The 20153-nt window shown below is 56.6% G+C and overlaps 1 protein-coding gene across 5 annotated transcripts in view; it reads right to left on the bottom strand.

Annotated features, from left to right (window-relative positions):
• VAV2 (vav guanine nucleotide exchange factor 2) overlaps positions 1–20153 on the bottom strand; it is a 171723-nt gene that overhangs the window by 42927 nt on the left and 108643 nt on the right. For 4 of the 5 annotated variants that reach the window (XR_010407732.1, XM_064579527.1, XM_064579524.1 and 1 more), the window contains exons 4-5: positions 16362–16430; positions 153–255 (exon numbers count right to left, since the gene is read on the bottom strand). Coding sequence is in view for 4 of the 5 variants with exons in the window: in XM_064579527.1 (XP_064435597.1) it covers positions 153–255; positions 16362–16430 (172 nt within the window). In the remaining variant the exon portion in view is untranslated. The remainder of the gene's footprint in view (positions 1–152; positions 256–16361; positions 16431–20153) is intronic. The other variant, XM_064579525.1, reaches the window with a different exon arrangement.

Raw genomic sequence — 20153 nt, forward strand, 5'->3', positions numbered from 1 at the left:
GCCTGGGCCCAAGGACGGGCAGGAAGCCCGCAGGGGCTGGGAAGGGCTGGGGTGCAGCCTCGGGAGCTCCCTCTGCCACAGAGCGCCCCCCGCCCCCCGGAGGCTCTGAGCTCTTGGAGTGGGGGCCACGCTGCGAGTGAGGGATAGCTTACCATGGGCTGCCGTACCTCCACCTTGATAATGTCCTCATAGATGTCGTCCCCCTCGTCCTCACACGGGACGCAGTCATAGATGTCCTCCCCGAGGTCATGCTCGCTGCGTGGGAGGGAAGCCAGTCAGACACATGGAAGCCAGGGCCAGCCAGGTCTGCGCGGGGACACAGCACCAGGGGCCTCGCAGGGAGGAGCAGGGCTGCTCGGGACCACCGTGAGCCCTTCCTGCTCGGCCTCCAGCTTCTGGTCCACAGAACGGGCTGGTGTACCTGCCTCCCGGGGCCTCCCTGTGTTTACACCAGGCATCCCCTCGTGTTCTGCCTGCCCCACTTCTAGGACCCACTGTGACCACGCCCCCACTTCTCCACCCTCGTAGTGATGCTGGGACTCACGCCGCCAGGCCCATGACCTGGAGCCCCGAGTGCTCTCGGTCCACCCCGGGCATCGCCGGCGCCTACAGTGGAGGCATGCTGGCCAAGGAGCCGAGCTCACACATGGACGCCTTCCCTACCAGGTGACAAGGAAGCCGAGTGAGTGGAGAGGGACATGGAGCTTGTGATACGGCTTTAAGAACGAGTGTAAGGAAATCACCACTCACTTTATACTCTAACCAATCTTGTTTTGGCTCCTGACCACGCTCTGATTCTACTCCAACAGGCTGTCCCCTCGGCCTTGCCAGATGTGGATCCTAGGACAACTCCTCCAGGAGGCCCTCAGGGATCCCCAGCCCAGTCTGTGATCCAGAACCCCTCCCTCCACCCCCGGTGCTCTCAAAGTGCATCCCTCTTGCTGTATCTCCCACTCTTTTCTTTTTCTTTTTTTTTTAAGATTTTATTCATTTATTTGAGAGAGAGAGAGAGAGCACACATGAGAGGGGGGAGCGTCAGAGGGAGAAGCAGACTCCCCGCTGAGCAGTGAGCCCGATGCAGGACTCGATCCCGGGACTCCAGGATCATGACCTGAGCCGAAGGCAGTCGCTTAACCAACTGAGCCACCCAGGCGCCCTCTCCCTTTATTTTCTAAGTGTCTGTGGATGAGCCTGTCTCTTCCCTGGACAAAACCCAACTTCTTAACCCCTTCTGAGCACCGTTCCCCATAGACAGTAGGTGCTCAGCAAATATTTCACATCAGCAAATGAGCCAATCCAACCACATGCAGTGGGGCAACCGTGCCCTGCGCCCAGGGCTGACCAGCTCTGCAGTCTGCTGTGGGGCCCATCCCCAGGGCAGGTGGTACTCGGGGGCCAGCCCGCCCTGGAAGCCCGAGCCATTCATGCATGGGTTCAGACACATCTCAGAGCCCACGCTCAAAGCAGCACCTGGCAAAGTTAATTTCCAGAAGGCACGGAGATGCCGCAGAGTACCTCCCCACCCCACGGCACCGACTGGCCAGAATTCAGGGCCAGGGGGCAGCAGGAGACAGAGAGAGCAGAAATGATACCCAGCAGCTCTTATGAATGGTTTTCTGGCACCATCCCAAACCCAGCTTGTCATCTGACAGGCTGGGAGGGTGGGGGGTGGGGAGAGATCATTCCAGATCTACTTGAGATAGGGAGGGAGAGTTTGTGTTCAGGAAAGGCCTCTGCAGCCAGACAGAAGGGGTCTCCCCCCAAACCCTGGGTGTCTCCCCGTGAGACCGAGCGTGACTGGGGTGACACATCTGGGCTTCCCTCTGAGGGGCTCAGGCAGGGGGTAGGTGAGCCAGCTCCCGACTTGATGAGACCCCCACAGGCAGCCGACGAGCAGGGAAGGAGAGGAGGCCGCCGCGTTGGGTGCTTTACTCTGTGCCCCTCCAGGTGTGAGGAAGCCGCCCAATGCTGGCCACAGAACAGAAGCTGGCAGGGGACAGGCAGGGGACAGGTCACACTGCGCTAGACCAGCACACGGACTCGGTAACCACCACCCACCAGTGAGCCCTTCTGGGCCAACACACCTGTTAGGTACTTGAAAAACAGCGATCCTTTCTAACCTCACAAACCCTTGGAGGCAGAGAGCCCGTGGCTGTTTCTGTCTGGATGGCGGTCCTGGGGCCCCGCACTGCAGTGCAGGGCAGCACCCCAAGGGTGACAGAGAACCAGCAGGAACTCACCATCTCAGAGGCCGTCCCGCTGGGTGGGTCACTCGGGCTGACCCAAGTCACCTCCCCTGCCTCTCCAGACGCTGTCCCCAAAGGAAACAGCTCCGGAAACCCCACCCGCCACATTACTGGTTGTCCAGGCAAGTATCGGCAAGGGTTCTTTCTGGCAGGTGCGAGCCACCCCCGATTTCTGTCGTGCAGCAGAGCGAGGCTGGTGACAAAGCCATTGTCGAGAATCCTGACAGCGTGGAACCAAGGGGAGACAGGGACGCTTTCGGGCTGCTAAATTAGACACCTCAAAGGCAGCTGAGGCCATTCACACTGTCTGGAGGCAGACTTTGGCTTTGCTCTGATGGGCTGGGGGAAGAAAGTGGGGGGCCCATGACAGTTAAACATCCTAAGAGCTGATGAAATGAATAAAAATCACTGAAGGCAGGCCTGGAGAGGAGCCTCAAGGTCACCTGGTTCAGGGAGGGCCAACCGCCAGCACAGCGGCCCCCTTCCTGAGCCCACATGGCTACACTCTTATTTTGTATTTCCGCGATTGGCTAATAATGTTTAGGATTTTCCGTGTACTTCTGGACATTTGTATATCGTCCTTTGTGAAAGGCCTGCTCAAGACTTTTCCTCCATTTCTAAAAATTAGTTGCCTTTTTCTTATTAGAAAAAGAAATGGAGCTCTTTATATATTTTGGATACAAGTTTTTCGTCAGGTATGTTTTGTGAATTTTTTCCCAGTCTCTGGCTTTGGCTACTTATTTTCTTAGTGGTGTCTTTTGAAAAACATTCATTTTTAATTTAAAAAAAGCCTAGCTTATCACATTTTTCTCCTATGGTGTCCTGACTCTATCCTGTGTCCCATCTAAGAAATCGCTGCATCTTGTCTAAGAAAGCTTTGTTTTCCAGGTGCCAAGGTTTGTCTGTTTTTCCTTCCCAGAGCTATATAATTTTGGTGTTTACGCTCAGGCCTCTGATCCATCTCAGATTTCCGTGCATGGTGTGGGGTGGAGATCGAGGTTCATTTCTCCTCAGGGACATTCAGGAGTTTTAGGTCAATTGTTTGAAAACTTTGTCTCTCCCGCTGGACTGCTTAGAGCCATTTGACCAAAACCACTGCCCACGGAAATGTGGGTCTATTTTGGAATTTTATAATCTATTCCGTTGACCTACTCACCTATGCCTGTGGCAAAAGCAATTTGTTTTGAGTACTTTCGTTTTTTAATAGAAAGTCCTAAAACCAGGTGGTTTAAGTTCCTAGCTTTGTTCTTTTTTTTTTTTTTTTAAGATTTTATTTATTTATTTGAAAGAGAGAATGAGATAGAGAGCATGAGGAGGGGAGGGTCAGAGAGAGAGGCAGACTCCCTGCTGAGCAGGGAGCCCGACGTGGGACTCGATCCCGGGACTCCAGGATCATGACCTGAGCTGAAGGCAGTCGCTTAACCAACTGAGCCACCCAGGCGCCCTAGCTTTGTTCTTTTATGAGATTATTTAAGGCTATTCTAAGGTCCTTTGTATTTCTGTAGAAACTTTACAATAATCTTGTCAAAAAGGAAAAAAAAAAAGGCCCGCTGGGAGACCAGGCACCTTAACGATATCATCTTCCAATCCATGAACATAGTATGTACACCACTATTTATGAGGTCTTTCATTTCTCAAAAATATTTTGTAGTTTTATCACAGAAGTTTGGGAATTTAGATAGACTGGGGTCACTACGTTGGACCATTTTTTTCCTCTGCCCATTCTCTCTCTCTTCTCCTGGAGTTCCAGTTACACGTATGTTGGACCCCTTGGTACGGCCCCATGTGTCTGAGGCTCTGCTGGCATTTTCTTTTCTCTGTTCCTTTGGGTATATTCCTTCCACTGAATGACCTTTAAGTCAGTGACTCCCTCTTCTGCCACCTGCATCTTCTATTAAAGTGGGTCCAGTGACTTGTTCATTTCAGCTATCGTGGTTTTCAGTTTTAGAATTTCTGCTTGGCCCTCTTTATTGTGTCTATTTCTCTGCTGAGGCTCCCCATCTGTTCATTCATTTGGTGCGTATTTTCCTCTAAGTCCCTGACCATGTTTATAAAAGCTGCTAATTGTAACATCAGAGTCATCTCCAGGTTGGTTCCTATTGACTTTATTTTTTTCTGAATTTGACTTTTTTTCTGTTTCATTGCAAGTTTGATGACTTTGTATTGAACACCAGACATGACCAATGATACAAAGATTCCATTATTTCTACTGAATACATGTTCTAACAGACCGTTAACCTGGTTGGACTCAAACTTCAAACTCTGTCTTTCCAGTAGTGAGCAGCAACTGACATGCAGCTGAATTTAGCTTTGGGATGCTGGATTTTTTTTTTTTTTGCTGGAAGCCTCAGGGTCTTTCTTGTGTATATGAGGTTTAATGACCAGCCAGGGATTTTGGTAGATTATCAGATCTTGGGGCTCCTGTTCTCAGGTCCCTCCCTTCCAGCATTTCCCTCCTAACTTTCTAGCTGCTATACCAGCCTCAATATCTTTCCTCTGACACCTCAAGCTGGAGGGACTGCAGCTTTCTACCCGGACTGGGGAGTGCCCTCAGGCAAGGGCTACAAACTCTCCAACCCCACACACAGTGAGCACTCCTTGAAGAACCTGGGGTTCCTCCAGGTAAGAGTGACATGACACAGTCCTTCTCCCTCTCCCTGTACTCACAGAAGGGACACGACCACACAGACTAAAACCCTGGGAACACAACCAGAGCGGTTACCCCAACGCATGTCCACTACCATGCTCTCAGCCTGTTTCCTTCCTCAAAATCAATAAAGACAAGGAACATTCATTCACATGGGATCCCTCGTCACATACCCCTTCCCATTCGCCTCTTCTGATTCACTCATGGCTGTGGCTAAAAACAGGCAGCCAGAAACACGAGACGAAGAGCTGTGTTCTGGGGTCTTAATGTGCAACAGAAAAATCTAAGAAACGCAGGCACTGTCCCTTCCCTCTGCTCTGCAAAATGTCTGTTACCCAAGGCCTGCTGAAGACCAGAGAAGCGAATCGTCAGTCATCTGCCTATAATGGCTTCAGTTTCCCCTCCTTTGGGGGTCCTCATCATACAGCCGTAGACCACTCACACCCCCATGCTTTCTATGTTCATCCTTTTTTCACTTACGAAAACACTCTCCCAAACGTTATTTAATTCAGGCCAATGAGCACTAAGCAATACAGGTTTGTGCATATTATTTGAAATGACAAAATAGCTACACTAGAATTTCACTTCATGCATGTTCCACATTATGGGAGAAGAGAAGGAATAAAAGCAGTGGCAAAAAAGGGGGGTTATTATTAAAACAAAATTATGGGGGCGCCTGGCTGCCTCCATGAGAAGACCATGTGGCTCTTTATCTTGGGGTCATGGGTTTGAGCCCCACATTGTATGTAGAGATTACTTAAATGAATAAACTTCAAAAAACATTATGAAAGGGGCGCCTGGGTGGCTCAGTTGGTTAAGCGGCTGCCTTCGGCTCAGGTCATGATCCTGGAGTCCCTGGATCGAGTCCCGCATCAGGCTCCCTGCGGAGCAGGGAGCCTGCTTCTCCCTCTGCCTCTGTCTCTCTCTCTCTCTCTCTCTGTCTCTCATGAATAAATAAATAAAATCTTAAAAAAAAAAAAACATTATGAAAGTAAATTCAAACATATTTGTTTAGCTCAGCAACTAAGACAAAACACCCACCAGACCTGATTGGTTAAATCAATACCTCTCCTCAGACAGATTCTGTGCCAGCAACTGGACAGTGGCGTCCACCCTATGCCGTGCACCTCACCATCCAGGTGGGGAGACGGACAGGGCAGCAGTTATGCCTGAGGCGCAGATGCTTCTAGAATGCAGTGGTGTCATCTGCGTGAGCGACAAGCCCTGGTTCCCAACAGTTCTGACCCTCTGGCCAACATGGGCACGGACATCCCACTGTCATCTTGCTTTTTAGCAAAGGCATCGTCTCCAAAAGTGAGTTTCCTGAACAGGGTAGGGGACAGATGATAAGTCTTAGGCATCTGTTAAAACAGATTAGTTTATGCCATGACCCGCTGGGTCCAGTGCACGTGATGGCTGTGGTTGTTGGAAGGGAGGAAAAAGAAACAACAATTGTGTTTGGCGAGGGGACCGTGAGTCCCCCGAGCATTGGAGTGTCCTGAGTGTGGCACACTGACCAGGAGGGAGATCCACCTGCACGAGGATCCTGGCCTCTGGTCTCCAGTGACACAAGCCTCCTGGGTGTCCAGCTATGACCCGGCACCCAGAACCGGGAACTGCATGCAGTCCCATAGGGGAGAGGGCCTCCCATCTGGGCCTGACACACTTGACCCAACCCCAGCCCCACTTCCCCACCTCCCCCAGCCCCTGCAAAATCCGAAAATGCCTTCTGAATAAGCAGAGGGCAATGCCATCTGCTCTGTGTTGCTTTTGTGTTAGATTGTCCCAATTACACCCCGATTCTTTGCCAATCAGCCCCTCGGGCCAACAGAGACTCATCTTGGAGAGGTTCTAACTTATCAGAGGCTACACGTCACGGAAAACCCTGTGTGGTCCGTGCCACACAGAAGCTGTGTGCATGTCACGGCACTTGGTCAGCACTGGACGAGAGCTGTTTGGTCCCCACCCCCTCAGGCCAGACAGGGGTAAGCGGGGTCGCCAGGGGCAGGAACTTGACTTGCTCGTCCACTCACACCACGGGGAAGCAGTCAAGGGGGGAGTCTGAGATGGAACCTCAGCGCTGCCAGTTTCTGGCTATGTCACTCTGGGAAGGAGGACCTATGCCTCAGTTTCCCCATCTGTGAAGTAGGAATAACCCCAAGCTCCTGGCGAGGTGGGTGGAACGATCAGCCATGATGGAAGTGACCAGCACAGGCCTGGCATTCAGTAGGTGCTCAGCAAGTGGCAGCGGCCTGCTACCCCCGAGGGAGGGAGGGGAGGTTCAGCGGGACGACGTTCAGCACAGGGACCGGAGCTCAATAAATAAATAAAACACCACCCAGGTTTTAAAACACATGAGGCTGGGAGTCCGGAGGCCAGGTCCGCGCCGCCCACGAGCGAGCCCAAGGACCCTGCGAATGGGGCGGGGTGGGTGGGAGGAGATCCCGGACCAAATGGGAAAGGGCAGGTGAGCGTCCAGGGCCGGGGTCTGACCCACGCCCCAGCGAGACCCACCCGGTTCCCCTCCTCGGACGCAGGGGGCCCCGGCCTCCCCAGCCCCCACCACTGCTCCACTGGGGGGGGCAGTGACCCGCCCTCCTGCCTCCCCCCCCACTCCGCCGCCTCTCCTTCCCCATCCCCCTCTCCCCGGGCTCATCCTTTGGCTCCTGCTGTTTTCCAGCAGGCAGCCGCACTGACAGATGCTAAATCCCAACAATTATTTTCGTCCTCACAATGGCCTGCTGCCCCCCAGAGAGGGCAGGAACCTGTCTTCCCTCCCACCCCAGACCCCGCGGCCGGGCCCCCAAAGCCTGGCCTGCCCGCCCCGATTTTGTTACAGAAAGTCAGCTACTCCAAGAGGCCCGCCACCCGCCCCCCACCGCCTAAGGAAAATCAAAGAAAGGCGAACAAACTCTCTGCTCTCGGCCTCGGGCAAGCCTGTGTTTAAGGTCGACATAAAAGATCGCTATGGGCGCAGATGTGCGTTCTGGCCCCCGGGCTGTCTGATGCTGGGAAGCCGGACACCGAACCACCATTAACTTGTTACTTGGAAACCAGATCGGACATTTCCTGACCTCGGTCCATGCCGCGCAGCAGAGGGAGGGGCCCCTGAGGGCCAGAAGAAGCCAGCTGTGGGCTGGGGGGCCTCACGTAGGGACAGACACATGGACACGCCTCAGCAGACCCTCGCCCCAACCTGGGAGGGAGGGGCTGCTTTTCCTACAGCAGGGCTCAGAGAGGGCAAGACAGTCACCCAAGGTTGCCAAGCCATGCAGGAGCACACCAAGACGAGACCATGGCTGCCAGACTCCCGGAGGGAGCCCCATTCGCCGGGCCCCGTGCTCCCTCCCAAAACTCTCTCTTTTCCTGGGGTACTTTCGAAGCAGTACAAGTGCATCCCCAACCCCTTGGGCTGGGTCATAAGGGTAAGGCCCAGAGGAATGTCCTGGGCCACAGCCTCAGATGGCTCAGGGGTTCAGCCCCTACACTGTCATGTAGAGTGTGCTGTGTGACCACAGGCAAGTCACCTACCCTCTCTGAGCCTTAATTTCTTCAACTGCAGAATGGGGACAGGACCTGTTGTGCAGGCTGAGATGACGGGGCTGGGCACTGGGCCTGGCACTCAAGGACTGCTGCTCGGGTCCTCAGAATGGAACGAGCAAAGGCTCAGGACCTCCCCAGTACTACCGGGCATGTCCTCTGTGCCAGTGTGCAGGGCTCAGGTCAAGCTGCCTGCCCTTAAGGGGGAGCTCAGCTTTGGGGGTGGGGGACAAAGACAGTCCTGGTGTGCTTTTTAATCTTCCAGGGAAGGAGCACTTCATTCAGCCTAGTAAGGCCAGGGTGGCTTCCTGGAGGAGGTTACCTCCAGGCTGGGTTTTGTACAATGCAGATTTGTAAGCAATCAGCGGTACCATGTACGTGCCAGGACTTTTAGTGGTGAAATGCAGGATGTTATGCGTATTCATGTTTTAAGCAGTACTTCTCTTTTTAAGATTTTTATTCATTTATTTGAGAGAGAGTGTGTGCAAGAGAAAGCACGAGTGGGGGGTGGCAGAAAGTGGCAGAGGGAGAGGGAGAAGCAGACTCCCTGTTGAGCACGGAGCCCGACACAGGGCTCCATCCCAGGACCCTGGGATCATGACCTGAGCCGAAGGCAGACGCTTAAGTGACTGAGCCACCCAGGCGTCCCCCTAAACCACCAAGTCAGGTATGTATTAACCTAGTCTTTATACTCATAGCATCCCAGAAGCGAGTATGGGGAAAATGATTTAGAGAGGCCCTTATTAGACAGAAGGTAAACCTCTCCTTACCAAGCCCAGCTGGTCCCTGCTTCCTTCTGGGACCAAGATGAATATGCACATCTTGGAAACTTCCCTTCCACACTGGCCTCCCCACCCTGCAGAGACTGTTAAACCAGGCCACAGAATCGCTGTGACCGCCTTGGTCCTGAAAGGACCTAGGTCTAATTAGGTATTAAGAATAAAAATTCACCTAAGTCTGTGCCGTATCTACTGGCCTGCATACATCTGACTATTCAGCAGGTCAGAGAGGCACTGGGGCATCTGCTCTGCATTCGTTCATGAGGCCCCTTGTGCAGACTCTAACACAGGGAACAAACAAACTGGGGGTCAGGGAGCAGGGTTTCCAGGTCACCCAAGCCCCAGGCCAGCCAGGGCAGCTCAGGCCCGTGCCCCAAGGGGCCGAGATGTTCCAGGAGGGCAGTGCAGGAAATCTCAGAGCTGCGGGGAGCAGAGCGCTGGGCGGCCAGTCTCACCAGCTGTGGCCAACTGTCTCCATAATCAAAACGAGGGGAAGACCCTATGAGCTCGGTTACCAGGCAGGGTTTGGACGGACGGCCCTCTGCCTAGCCTGTCCTGTTGCCAGCTCTGGAAGGCAGCTGGTCTAGACCACAGGGGCAGGAGAGAGGGGCCAGGGCTCCAGGGCTGCCTGCCCCACCGCTGGGCCACGTGTACAGACATGGTGATTTTGGGGGCAGGACCACCTGCCCTGAATTCCTGAGGAACCCACACAGATGCAGCTGAGACCCAGACTCTCCCCAGACCCTGGCCCAAAATAAGGCAGTAAGCAGCCTGGCGGGGGTGAGGGAAGGTTTCCTAAATCCCGCTTTGGCAAGTCCTATGCTCCCTCCAAGGGCACTTGCAGCAACAACTCCCCCAGGAAGCCCTCCCAGTCTCCTGGCCTGACCCCCCATGGATGCCCCCTGGATAGCTTCTGGAGTGAGGAAAGGTCTGCGGCAGACCCTGTCACAGAGCCCGGGGCAGGCGGCCTGCTGAGTCACACGGACCTGGTTCGAACCGCAGTCCCACTCTTTTGCTGCTGTGTGCGGCCACCCTCGCCTCCCAGGGCCAGTCTCCAGTCCAAAGGGGGAGGTCCGGGACCCACCTGCAGGGCTCCATGTGGGAACAGACCCTGCGTGTGCTCCACAGACTCTGGCTTCACTCCTTCCCCTGGGCCAGGCCCCACGGCAGGAGGGGCCTCCCGGAGCCCACATGAGGATGGAGAGACCCTCTGCAGGGTTTGGGCCCCCCCGTGCTGCCAAGGACACCCGGCTGGGGACCGCACATGCCTCGCCCACTGTCGGCACGCCCTCTTTGTCGTACAAGCGGAGACCTGAACGGCCAGATGAGAGGCAGCTCAGCCGCACAGAAGGTGGCCTTGTCGAAGGAGGGCTGTGGCAGGGCTGTGTCTGGCTGTCACCACCTTAGCAGCCCAGAGCCAGGGCCTGAGTTTTGGGAGGCGCCCTCGAGCAGTGAGACCGCAGGGCAAGGGGACACCTGTGCAGCACCCAGGGCTCCCTGGACCCCCGCTCCCCTCCGCCAGCTTCCCCCCACCGTGGGCCTGAGGATGGCAGCCTCCCAGGCTGGCCCGGGGGGCATCTGCCAATGTGTCTGCTCTGGGAGGCTTTTCTTCAACTTCCTTCAGACTGTGGGGCTGTTGGGGTGCTCCACGGGGGCTGTGGAGGGCTGCCTGTCCCACAGAGCAGGGGGCTGCTGTTTGTTTTTAGCGGGGCTGTTTCTGCATCGTCGGATTCCAAACTTGTCCCCCGTGGAAAAGCAATCCTTTGGAGAGAACAGCAGACATCCCCAAACCCGGCCCCTCCCGACCCAACACAGACGTCCCGACACGTGCAGGTGTCTATGAAACACTGAATTTTCACGCAAGCGGCTTGAACATCTGTGAACTCGGGACAGTCTTCAAACAAGCTTTCGGTGCAGCGGGGAGAGGCGGGCATGCAAGGACGGTGGGGCGGGGATAGGCTGTCACTCGAATGAGGGTCACAGTCGGGCGCAGTGACTGTCCCCATTCCCTGCCGGTAAGGGGGCCCTCGCAGCAGGCCAGCCCCCCCCCCCGTGCACCCCGCCTCCCTCCCCGGGGACAAGAAGGACCCCTGCTGCAAGATGACGTCTTCACACCCTTGAAGGAGCATCAACTTGGGACACTCCTTCTACATTCTATGCATCTTAAAAAATTATCCCAACGATGCTAATACGACACATTTAAAGCTGCAAATTCATTTTACGATTCAATAAAGCATGCAGCTATACATTTATGGATAAATTATATCCCCTGCCATGCCCCAATCACATTTGTTTAAGCCCGAAAATCACTCTGACTCCCAGGGAAGTGATGGGAGTGCTAAGCAGCAGGCTCCTCGGTCATAAAGCCTTGGATCCTTCAAGCTCGAAGGGACACACACTCCGTCGGTTGCTGCTTTCATTTCAGAGGTAGGGAAACTGAGGCCCAATGAAGGACCTGACGTGCCCTGAGAAAGACAGAACGTCGCCTTTGCTGCTACTCAGCCTCGGGTAAGCAGGCACTCGCCAGCACGCCCCCAGTGAGTGGCATGGTGTCACCCGGGCAACCAAGGCCCCTTGAAAGGACGAGGAATGATACAGAGCAAAGCCAGAGCCTGGTCACGAAGCCGCAGAGAAGCAGCCTGAGGCCATGTGCCCATGATCTCTCCGAGCTCCAGCGACCCTTCTAGACAGGAGCCTCCCCACGCAGCTGTGGGACCAGGCACCTTCCACACAGTCCCGCCCTTCATGGCCCGCCATCTGTCACGGTGGGCTTTGGCACCCCATCCCCGCCTCCCACTGCCAGCATCCCCAGGCAATTCGGCTGAGCGGAGCTGGGGTGTCTTGTTACTGTGACCCACCCGAGCCCCCTGGCCTAATTTGGGGCAAGAAACCCCTCCATCCCTTCCTAGTTCCAAAACACAGAAAAGGTGTAGGTTCCAAATCCCAAAGCTGCCGTGTCCAAATGCCGGGAGAAGACCCGGAGAGCACGGCCCCCCACATCGTTGCAGAAGCATGTAGAGGAGGCTGGGAAGCAGGAGCCGAGTGCCTCTCTTCTCAGCTCCGCGGTCAGTGACAGCGCCCCGGGAGCTTGAAATAGGCCATTTAAGTGGCAATATCTCGTGTTAATTTTTTCAACCAGCTGCTCTATTATTCGATTATACATTATTCAGTGATCTCAAAAGTGAGCTTAGAGCACTTGAGAACATAATGTTAGTCCAGCATCATCCATTCAAACGTGGGGAGGGCTCCGCACGAGCTCCTGGAACCGTGTTCTGGATCCAACACCCAAGCCGCCCACACTGGGGCCACCAGCCACACAAACGTGGCCCGGTGAACGGGGCTGTGTTGTCCACGTCAAGCATGCAGACTGGACCCTGAGCCACGGGGGAGAAGGCAAGCTACCGCATCAGGGATCGGTTGTGCCGGCTTCCACACTGAGCTAGTACTGATTCTGGATATACGGGGTTAAAGAAAGATACATTCTTACCATTAATTGCACCTACTTCTGTTTCTGCTAGAAAACCTACAATCACGCATGTGGCCTGCCGGACAGTGTTGCCACGGCCATTAGGAAACCCAGGGAAAAAGCCAGTTTTGGTGAAACGGGTAGAGAGGCACCCCCATCCTCGCCTGAGGGCTCAGAGTGTTCCCACCGGGCGCTGTGCCCCCCACAATATCACGGATGCTCTTCCTGAAGCCGATCCTGACACCTATGGGTTACACATAGGGAAACCGAGGCACAGAGGTGGGTAACTTGCTGAAGACCATGCAAGTAGGAGGTGACAGAGCCCAGACTCCCAAGCCACGTCCGATGGGACAGGCTTTGCTGCTTCGGACACAAGACGTGGCAGCAGGAGGACGGACAGATTCTCCTGCACGGCCGAGATACCTGCTCTAGGTGGACCGGAAGGGGGCTTTCGCCATGGAGTGATGTCCTGTGGGCTGAGGACACTGGGGGACATTGGGGACAGTGAAGGCTCTAGACAACCCCAGTAAGAACATGCCCTCTAAGGGGTGTTCCAAAAGGTCCCCCCTGGGAGACCCACGTGACCCCACCCTCCTGGGGTCCTAGGAGGCAGGGGCGGGTCTCATTCCCCTTTACGTTTCCAGCTCCCGACCCTGAGCCGACACACAGGAAGCGTTGGTGTTTAGCTGGCCCCTGAACAGATAGGTGATCGACTGAAGGAAAAGCATACATGGTGCCACTCACACGTGGCGGTCCGTCGCCGGAGCCCCAGAACCACACCAGCTTCCCTGCGGGGGAGCCAGCATCCGACCACTTCAAACAGCTGCTCCGTGTCTGAGGTCTGGGCGACCGGCAGGGCCCTTCGGAAGCACAAGGTGATCATCACTTCGGACGCCTGGCCAAGAGCCCAAGGCAAAGAATGAGCCGGCTGTGCTCGAAATGTCACTGCCTGTTCCCTGCCACCGCCGGCCGTGGGATCCACACCAGTGCCCCAGCTCCAGCCTCGGAGACTCACAGCCACCTCCCCTCCCCCAGCAGGGCCAGGGAAGCAAAGGCAGGTCCGTTTGTGTCTCGTCATTTGCCATAATGGATAAATATCAATCCCCAGCCCATGGAGACAAGATGCTAGGAAATCGTGTTTTTCAGTGAGAGGAGAAGGGGGGAGAAAAGCATGAAAAATTTATTAAACTGGAACCACTGGGACCAAAACATGAGTTAAAGACTCAAATTCATCCCCCTTCCCTGTAATTTATGATTTATGTTGTCAATAACCGTAGTCATAAGGAACTCGTTGGACGAAGGAGGCGCACTGTTAATGTCACGGAATAAGAGTGCTGGCAAGGCCCGCCTGGCTTCCCTGTGTGAGCCGAGTCATGTCCCATGTCCGGTTCCGGGCATCGGTCACGGGGGGAATGAGCACCCCAGGGCCGCTGCGGGACTCAGGGCACAGGAACACAACCCCAAACGTACACCAGCCGCCGCCGGAGGGGGCAGGGATCCCCACGTGGCTGTGAAGGGGAGGCTCCCTGGCTGGCCCGAGGACATATTTCATGCCCGGTCTGGGCTGCACGAAGCCAGCATGACCCTGTCTTCCTGGAGCCCTTGGTCTGTGCTGACCATGGAGGGATGCCTCTGGAGGGAGAAGACCCTCAGCCTCACATTGGTGACTTAGGAGAAATGGCAGCTGAGGACCCCACTCTCCGCACCTGACGGGGGCTCTTGGGCCCTGGGCCTTAGCTCCTTGTCTGTGAAATGGGGACCCCGCAGAGCAGACCTTACAAAGAGATGGTGCGGGTGTATATAAGGAGACGAAGTCTCAGCAATGCCAGGCCCTGCAAAAGCTCTTGTAAGTACCACCCCCACCACTGTCCTTACCGCGTGGGACTTGCTGTCACACTGTGTGCATGAGGTGAGTGCTGCTAGGGGCTGAAGGTGGGGGGGCATGAAGAAGACACAGGGTCTGACCTCAGAACCCGCCGGTCTACAGAACACAGACATTTCACCACGTAATCATGGTGCATCCCTCGGGCAGCCCAAAGGCCAAACGGGCTTGTGGGTGCCCTTCGGAGTCAGGGGGGTGGTACAAGAGGCTTCCCAAGTGGGGGATACCCAGGCCCAGATGTGGCAGATGAGAAGGATCTCAAGGCAAGAAATGCCAGGAAGAGAGGACAAGAGGCACCTCCAACCTGAGCTCAGCAAGCGAGGGGACTGCTGTCAGCAGCAGGGGAGAAGGTGGATGGGCTGGGCCTCCCCCTGGGAGACCTCCCTCCAGCTGTGCCTCTGAGCCTCAGTTTCCCCACCCTTCGCAGGGTGGGGGGAGCAGCCTGTCATTCAGGCCCGCACCACACGAGGCCCCTTTCTCGACAGCCAAGTCCCTCTGTGATTCCTGGGACTGGTCAGGGCATGCAGGCAGGGTGTTCCAGGACCCAGACACGACTAGTGTGGACCCCGGCCCCCACGTGTCTCCTTCAGGGCACTCTCCAGACCTCGCACCTGCACGGAGCCAACAGGTACCCCAGGGCACCCCACCCGACACAGCAGGGTCATCCCAGGGCCCTGGGGCCAGCCCAGGCTCAGGAAGGTGGGCTGGCGTAGCCACTCCAACTGGCCGGCAAGCTGCCTCATTCATAGGCTCCCCTGGGATCGGGCCACCAGCATGGTGCTGACATGTTGGGTTTTGGTGACTCAGAGTGTTTACATCGACGGGGATCCTGCAAAAACGCTTGCCGGGCCCCACGCCCTAGAGGCGGCCCTGGATGGGAGGGTGGGCACGAAGCACGGAGCCTCAGCACTGGGAGGGCGCCCAGGAAGCACCAGCTCTTACTGGGTCTCACTCCTAGTCTGTGCTGATGAAGGCGAGGGGCACGGTAAGTCTCCCCAGAAGCAGCAGCCATTTCTCCGGGGCAAAGCCACGTCTGCTGTCAAGTGGGAGCGAGGGGTCCAGTTGGCAGGAGGCTGGGAAGGGCAGGGGGCCAGCCAGGTTGGGGCCCCCACTCACCAGCCCAGGGCCAGGACAAGCCCATCACTGCTCGAGCCTCCTCGCCTGCGGAAATGGTGTACCCTGCCTCCTCCATCCCCCTGCCCCTCCTCAGGGAAGCTGCCCGGGCCCCTTCCCTGAGCAGTAGCTGCATGGCCCCCATCCCTGGCCACCGCTGACCCTGCAGAGCCGGACCACCGCCCCAGGCTTCTCGTTGGTTCCTGGGGGCTCCAGGACTGTGAGGCGAAACAGCCAGGAGGGTGGCCAGACCTGGGCCGCGTGAGGATGGAATAGGGGAGTCCTCAGAGACAGAGCGATGTGAGTCTGGGGTCATGGAGAAGGGGGGAGATGCCCCCGTGGCCTCAGGTGGCCTGGTCTCGGCCCCTCACCCACCTCTGTTGGGCCACAAGACCACCCACAAACTGCCTCTGCTTGTAGCCTGAGCTCCAGAGGCCCCTGCTTCTGGAAACATCAGCTCTCTCCACCCCCAGCAGAAGTTGGGGAACCTTCCAGAACACGGAAGGAGGCGTGAAGTGAAGAAGCACTCGTCCGCCTGAGCTCTCATGAAGCTGGGGGCACGCATGCCACCACCAACCGCGTGGAGAGGCCCTGGGTGGGACGGCAGGGCAGCTCTGCCCAGAGTGGGGCCGCGACTCCCCCATCCCCGTCTCCATCCCATCCCGACCCAGTCCCGCCAGCTCCTTACTCCGCCAGTTCCTCCAGGCTGCGGTACACATCGTCGTCATTCTCGGTGGTCTCCTCCGAGGGAAAGGGCCTGTGGAGAGAGGGGAGGGAGGTGAGCAGGTCTCCTCGGCCCGGCTGGGCGCCCAGCCCAAGTGACCCCCGATGGGCCTGCAAAGGAGGGCTCTGCTCTCGCGGAAGGAAGCAGGTCCGCACGACAGTGGCTCGTGCGTCAGAACCAGCAGGTGGAGGTGTCCAGGGTGAGGAGAGCACAGCTTGACCCTAGGACACTGGAGGTCACTCTCCATAGGCCCCCGCCAACCCCACTGGCAAATGAAGGAACTGGGTCAGGGACAGCAGGAAGCTTTCGCCGCTGAGACACACCTGCCTCTGCATTTCAGGGGGATTCCAGAAACGGGGATGTGGGCTCCTGGGGCACCCTGTGGTTAGCCCTGGCTGAGAGGGCTGCCGGCTCCATCCACCTGGAGGACAGGATGCAGGAGGGCATTTTGGCAGGGACGGTGGAGCTCCAGGGGCACCCACCACCCTCCATGCCCGAGGGCAATGGCCGAGTGCACTATGTGGGAGGCTGCCCATCATCCCGGGCACATGCCAGGGCCTCTGAGAAGGCTACTGTCCTGCCATCCTGCCCACCAGCCCACGGAAGCCTGGCTTGGGGTCAGAGCATGTCCTGAAAAGTGCTGGCAGCTTTCCCAAAGGACCTGTCTCCCCTTTGGAAAGGGAGCCACAGGGGCAAGGGGCCCCAGATGGAGCACGGCAGTCTCCTTAGTGTCCACTCGATGGCCGCACGGATGTTCCCTCCCTCCTGGGTCATCGCCACGGGTAAGCCGTCCCCTGATGCCACATCCCGGGCCCCGCCACGTTCCCCTTCCTCAGCCTCGTGCCCGAGGAGCAGTCCATTCGTCTCCCCCACCATCTCTCCCACGCCACCTCCTCTCTGGGCCTTGAACCTGTGTCCACTCCCCCAACCAAACTGCTCCTGATAAGGGTGACAGTGACCTTGGCACCGTCGAATCCTAAGGCTGACGTCCCACGTGGTGAACACCTGCAGAGGGGCGGGGGACAGAGTTCCTGGTGGGGCGGGGTGCTGCTCTGTCAGCTGGGCAGCTCAGAATGCCGCAGAACAGAATCTGCTCCTTGCATCCTAACATCCTCGTTCAGGGCGATGAGCTCCCTCGAGAATGGAACCCCAAACCCAGCCCATTTCTGCCACAGCCAAAGACAGATGATCGCCAGCGTGGGCCAGAGCAGGAGAGGGAGGGGCGGCCAGCCTGGCTGCCGGGAGCTGGCCCCAAGAGGAGACAGGAACACACGGGGTAGGGGCCGCCTTGTCCCCGTCCACTCTGCCCCCAGTCCCCTGCCCCACCCCATTCCCCAAGACCCAGCTCCCTTCAAGATTCCATTCAACCCCACCTCATGTGGGAAGATCTGACCATGCTCTCGGCCTGGGTCCACGTCTGCCCAGCATGGACCCTGTCACTAGAAGAGCATGGACAGATGGATGGACAGACAGATACATGGTGGATGACGGATGGCTGTCTGGGAGGACAGTGGGTGGAACAGTGGTTGATCTGTGGGTTGATGGACACATGAATGAGATGTGGGGTGGGGGGGTGGAGGAGTGTCCAGGATTTCAGGGAGGGGTTGGGTGGGTGGGTTGGCGAACGGATGGGTGGACAGATGGATGGATGTCACACAGTCTCAGGCTTTCCTCCCCCCACACCCCCAAGACAACAACAAATGGCAGCCCTGAATTAGATACAGGAAAGCATCTTCAAGAAGAGGTTCTGAGTGCGCCTGGGTGGCTCAGTTGGTTAAGCGACTGCCTTCGGCTCAGGTCATGATCCTGGAGTCCCGGGATCGAGTCCCGCATCGGGCTCCCTGCTCGGCAGGGAGTCTGCTTCTCCCTCTGACCCTCCTCCCTCTCATGCTCTCTGTCTCTCATTCTCTCTGTCTCAAATAAATAAAAATAAAAATCTTTAAAAAAAAAAAAAAAAAAGAAGAGGTTCTGAGAACCCAAGCAGACGTATTCAAGTCACCCCTGAGCTGAGACTTTACAACACTGACCCTGGTTTAACACTGGGGACACCCATTTGCACAGAGGGCACCGTATGGGGCTGCATTCCCACTGGATCTTAAAGCCTGAGGGGTCACGCTACAGCAAGGACTGGCTCCATCCTTCTGTCTCAGGTACCACGAATCATCCAGACCCCCCCTGCCATGCCGCATCTACCCGCCAATTTCCTCCCCCCCAGGCTTCACCAGACATGCCGACGTTAACAGTGGAGTTAATCTGCTCTCATTTTTTTTTTAAGATTTTTATTTATTTATTTGAGAGAGAGAGAATGAGAGACCGAGAGCACGAGAGGGAGGAGGGTCAGAGGGAGAAGCAGACTCCCTGCCGAGCAGGGAGCCCGATGCGGGACTCGATGCCGGGACTCCAGGATCATGACCTGAGCCGAAGGCAGTCGCTTAACCAACTGAGCCACCCAGGCGCCCGTTAATCTGCTCTTTAAGAGGAGGGGATGAGAAGGATGCATAGCACAATGGTCTGCACAGAAATGATCGTGGGTTAAACACCAGAGCAGGTCCCCCGGGTCCCCCCCAGCAGGATGGGCTCCTCCTGTCCCATCAGACCCTTCCTGAGCACGCATTTCCTTGAGCCCAGCTTCTGGGAAGCCAAGTTTCCCACTTGGACCGCCAAGGGAATGAAGGGGATGCCTGGGCCGGAAGCAGAGACGCGTCAGGCAGTATCCAGCCCCCTCCCCACCAAGCTTCCCCAGTACGCCCTCCCCCTGGAGGCAGCGAGAGAGAGGTCTGCACCACTGCTCCTGAAGGAGCCCCCCCCAATCCCACCTCCCCCCACAAGGACTATTTCAGCATCCAGTGGCTGAGGCCAGCACAGCCTAGCTGCACAGGACGATTGGGGGAACGAGGAGTCACCAGCTAGAGGAAGGGGACCTGAAAACAGGGCACCCTGAGAGGGTGTCCGAGCCTAAACCCCTGAACAAACAACAGATGAGAGCCCAACTCCTAGTTCCAAATCACTCGTGCGTTCTCCTTCACTCATTCACTGGTATTTACCGGGCACCTGCTCTGAGCTGCCCCTTTGGGTCTGCCGTTGGTCATTGCTTCAGGGAGAAGCTCTGGGATCGATAAATCAGGCTCTGGTCTTCATCCTCAGCACTTCTTTGAGAATCTGCTAAAAAACTATGGCTTCTGAAAAGTGCCCACATGGGCAACTGTGCTTACAGGTACACGGGGGAAGGATGCATGGCCTGGAAGGGGGCAGACCAGATGCTCTGGGGGTCCTGGAGCTGAAGGTGGCGATCTCGGGTCCACTCAGGACAGACTCCAGGAGCTCGGCTATATGGGGAATGGTTAGGGTGTGCTTTCTTGGAAGGCCCTGAGCAGTGAGCTAAGAACCAAGATCTGGGTTCGAATCCAGACTCACTACGTGGCCCTGAACAGGGAATGCTCCCTCTCTGCCTCAGTTTCCCCAACTGTAGAATGTCAGTGGTAGTCACTTGAGATTAAATGAGATAATGCAGTGAGTCTCTAAACTCAGGTCCTTTGACCCAGCAAGTGTCCTGTAAATGACAGCGTGCGTCGCCCTCCCTCCCTGCTGGGTGGCCCACCCCAAGAGCCCACCTGCCCAGTCCAGAGCTCAGACACAGGCAGTCCTCAAGGTCCCCACGGCCTCCTGAACTGTCACAGCTCCAGGTGCTGACTCCTGGAGCCAGCCCCCGAGGGCAGGCCCGCCGCCAGGGGACACAGAGTCAGCACCCCCACAGGG

This window comes from Mirounga angustirostris, unplaced genomic scaffold (assembly GCF_029215605.1).
Source record: "Mirounga angustirostris isolate CCGP_5_RB_7025 unplaced genomic scaffold, mMirAng1.0.hap1 SCAF_15, whole genome shotgun sequence".
NCBI classification, from domain to species: Eukaryota; Metazoa; Chordata; class Mammalia; order Carnivora; family Phocidae; genus Mirounga; species Mirounga angustirostris.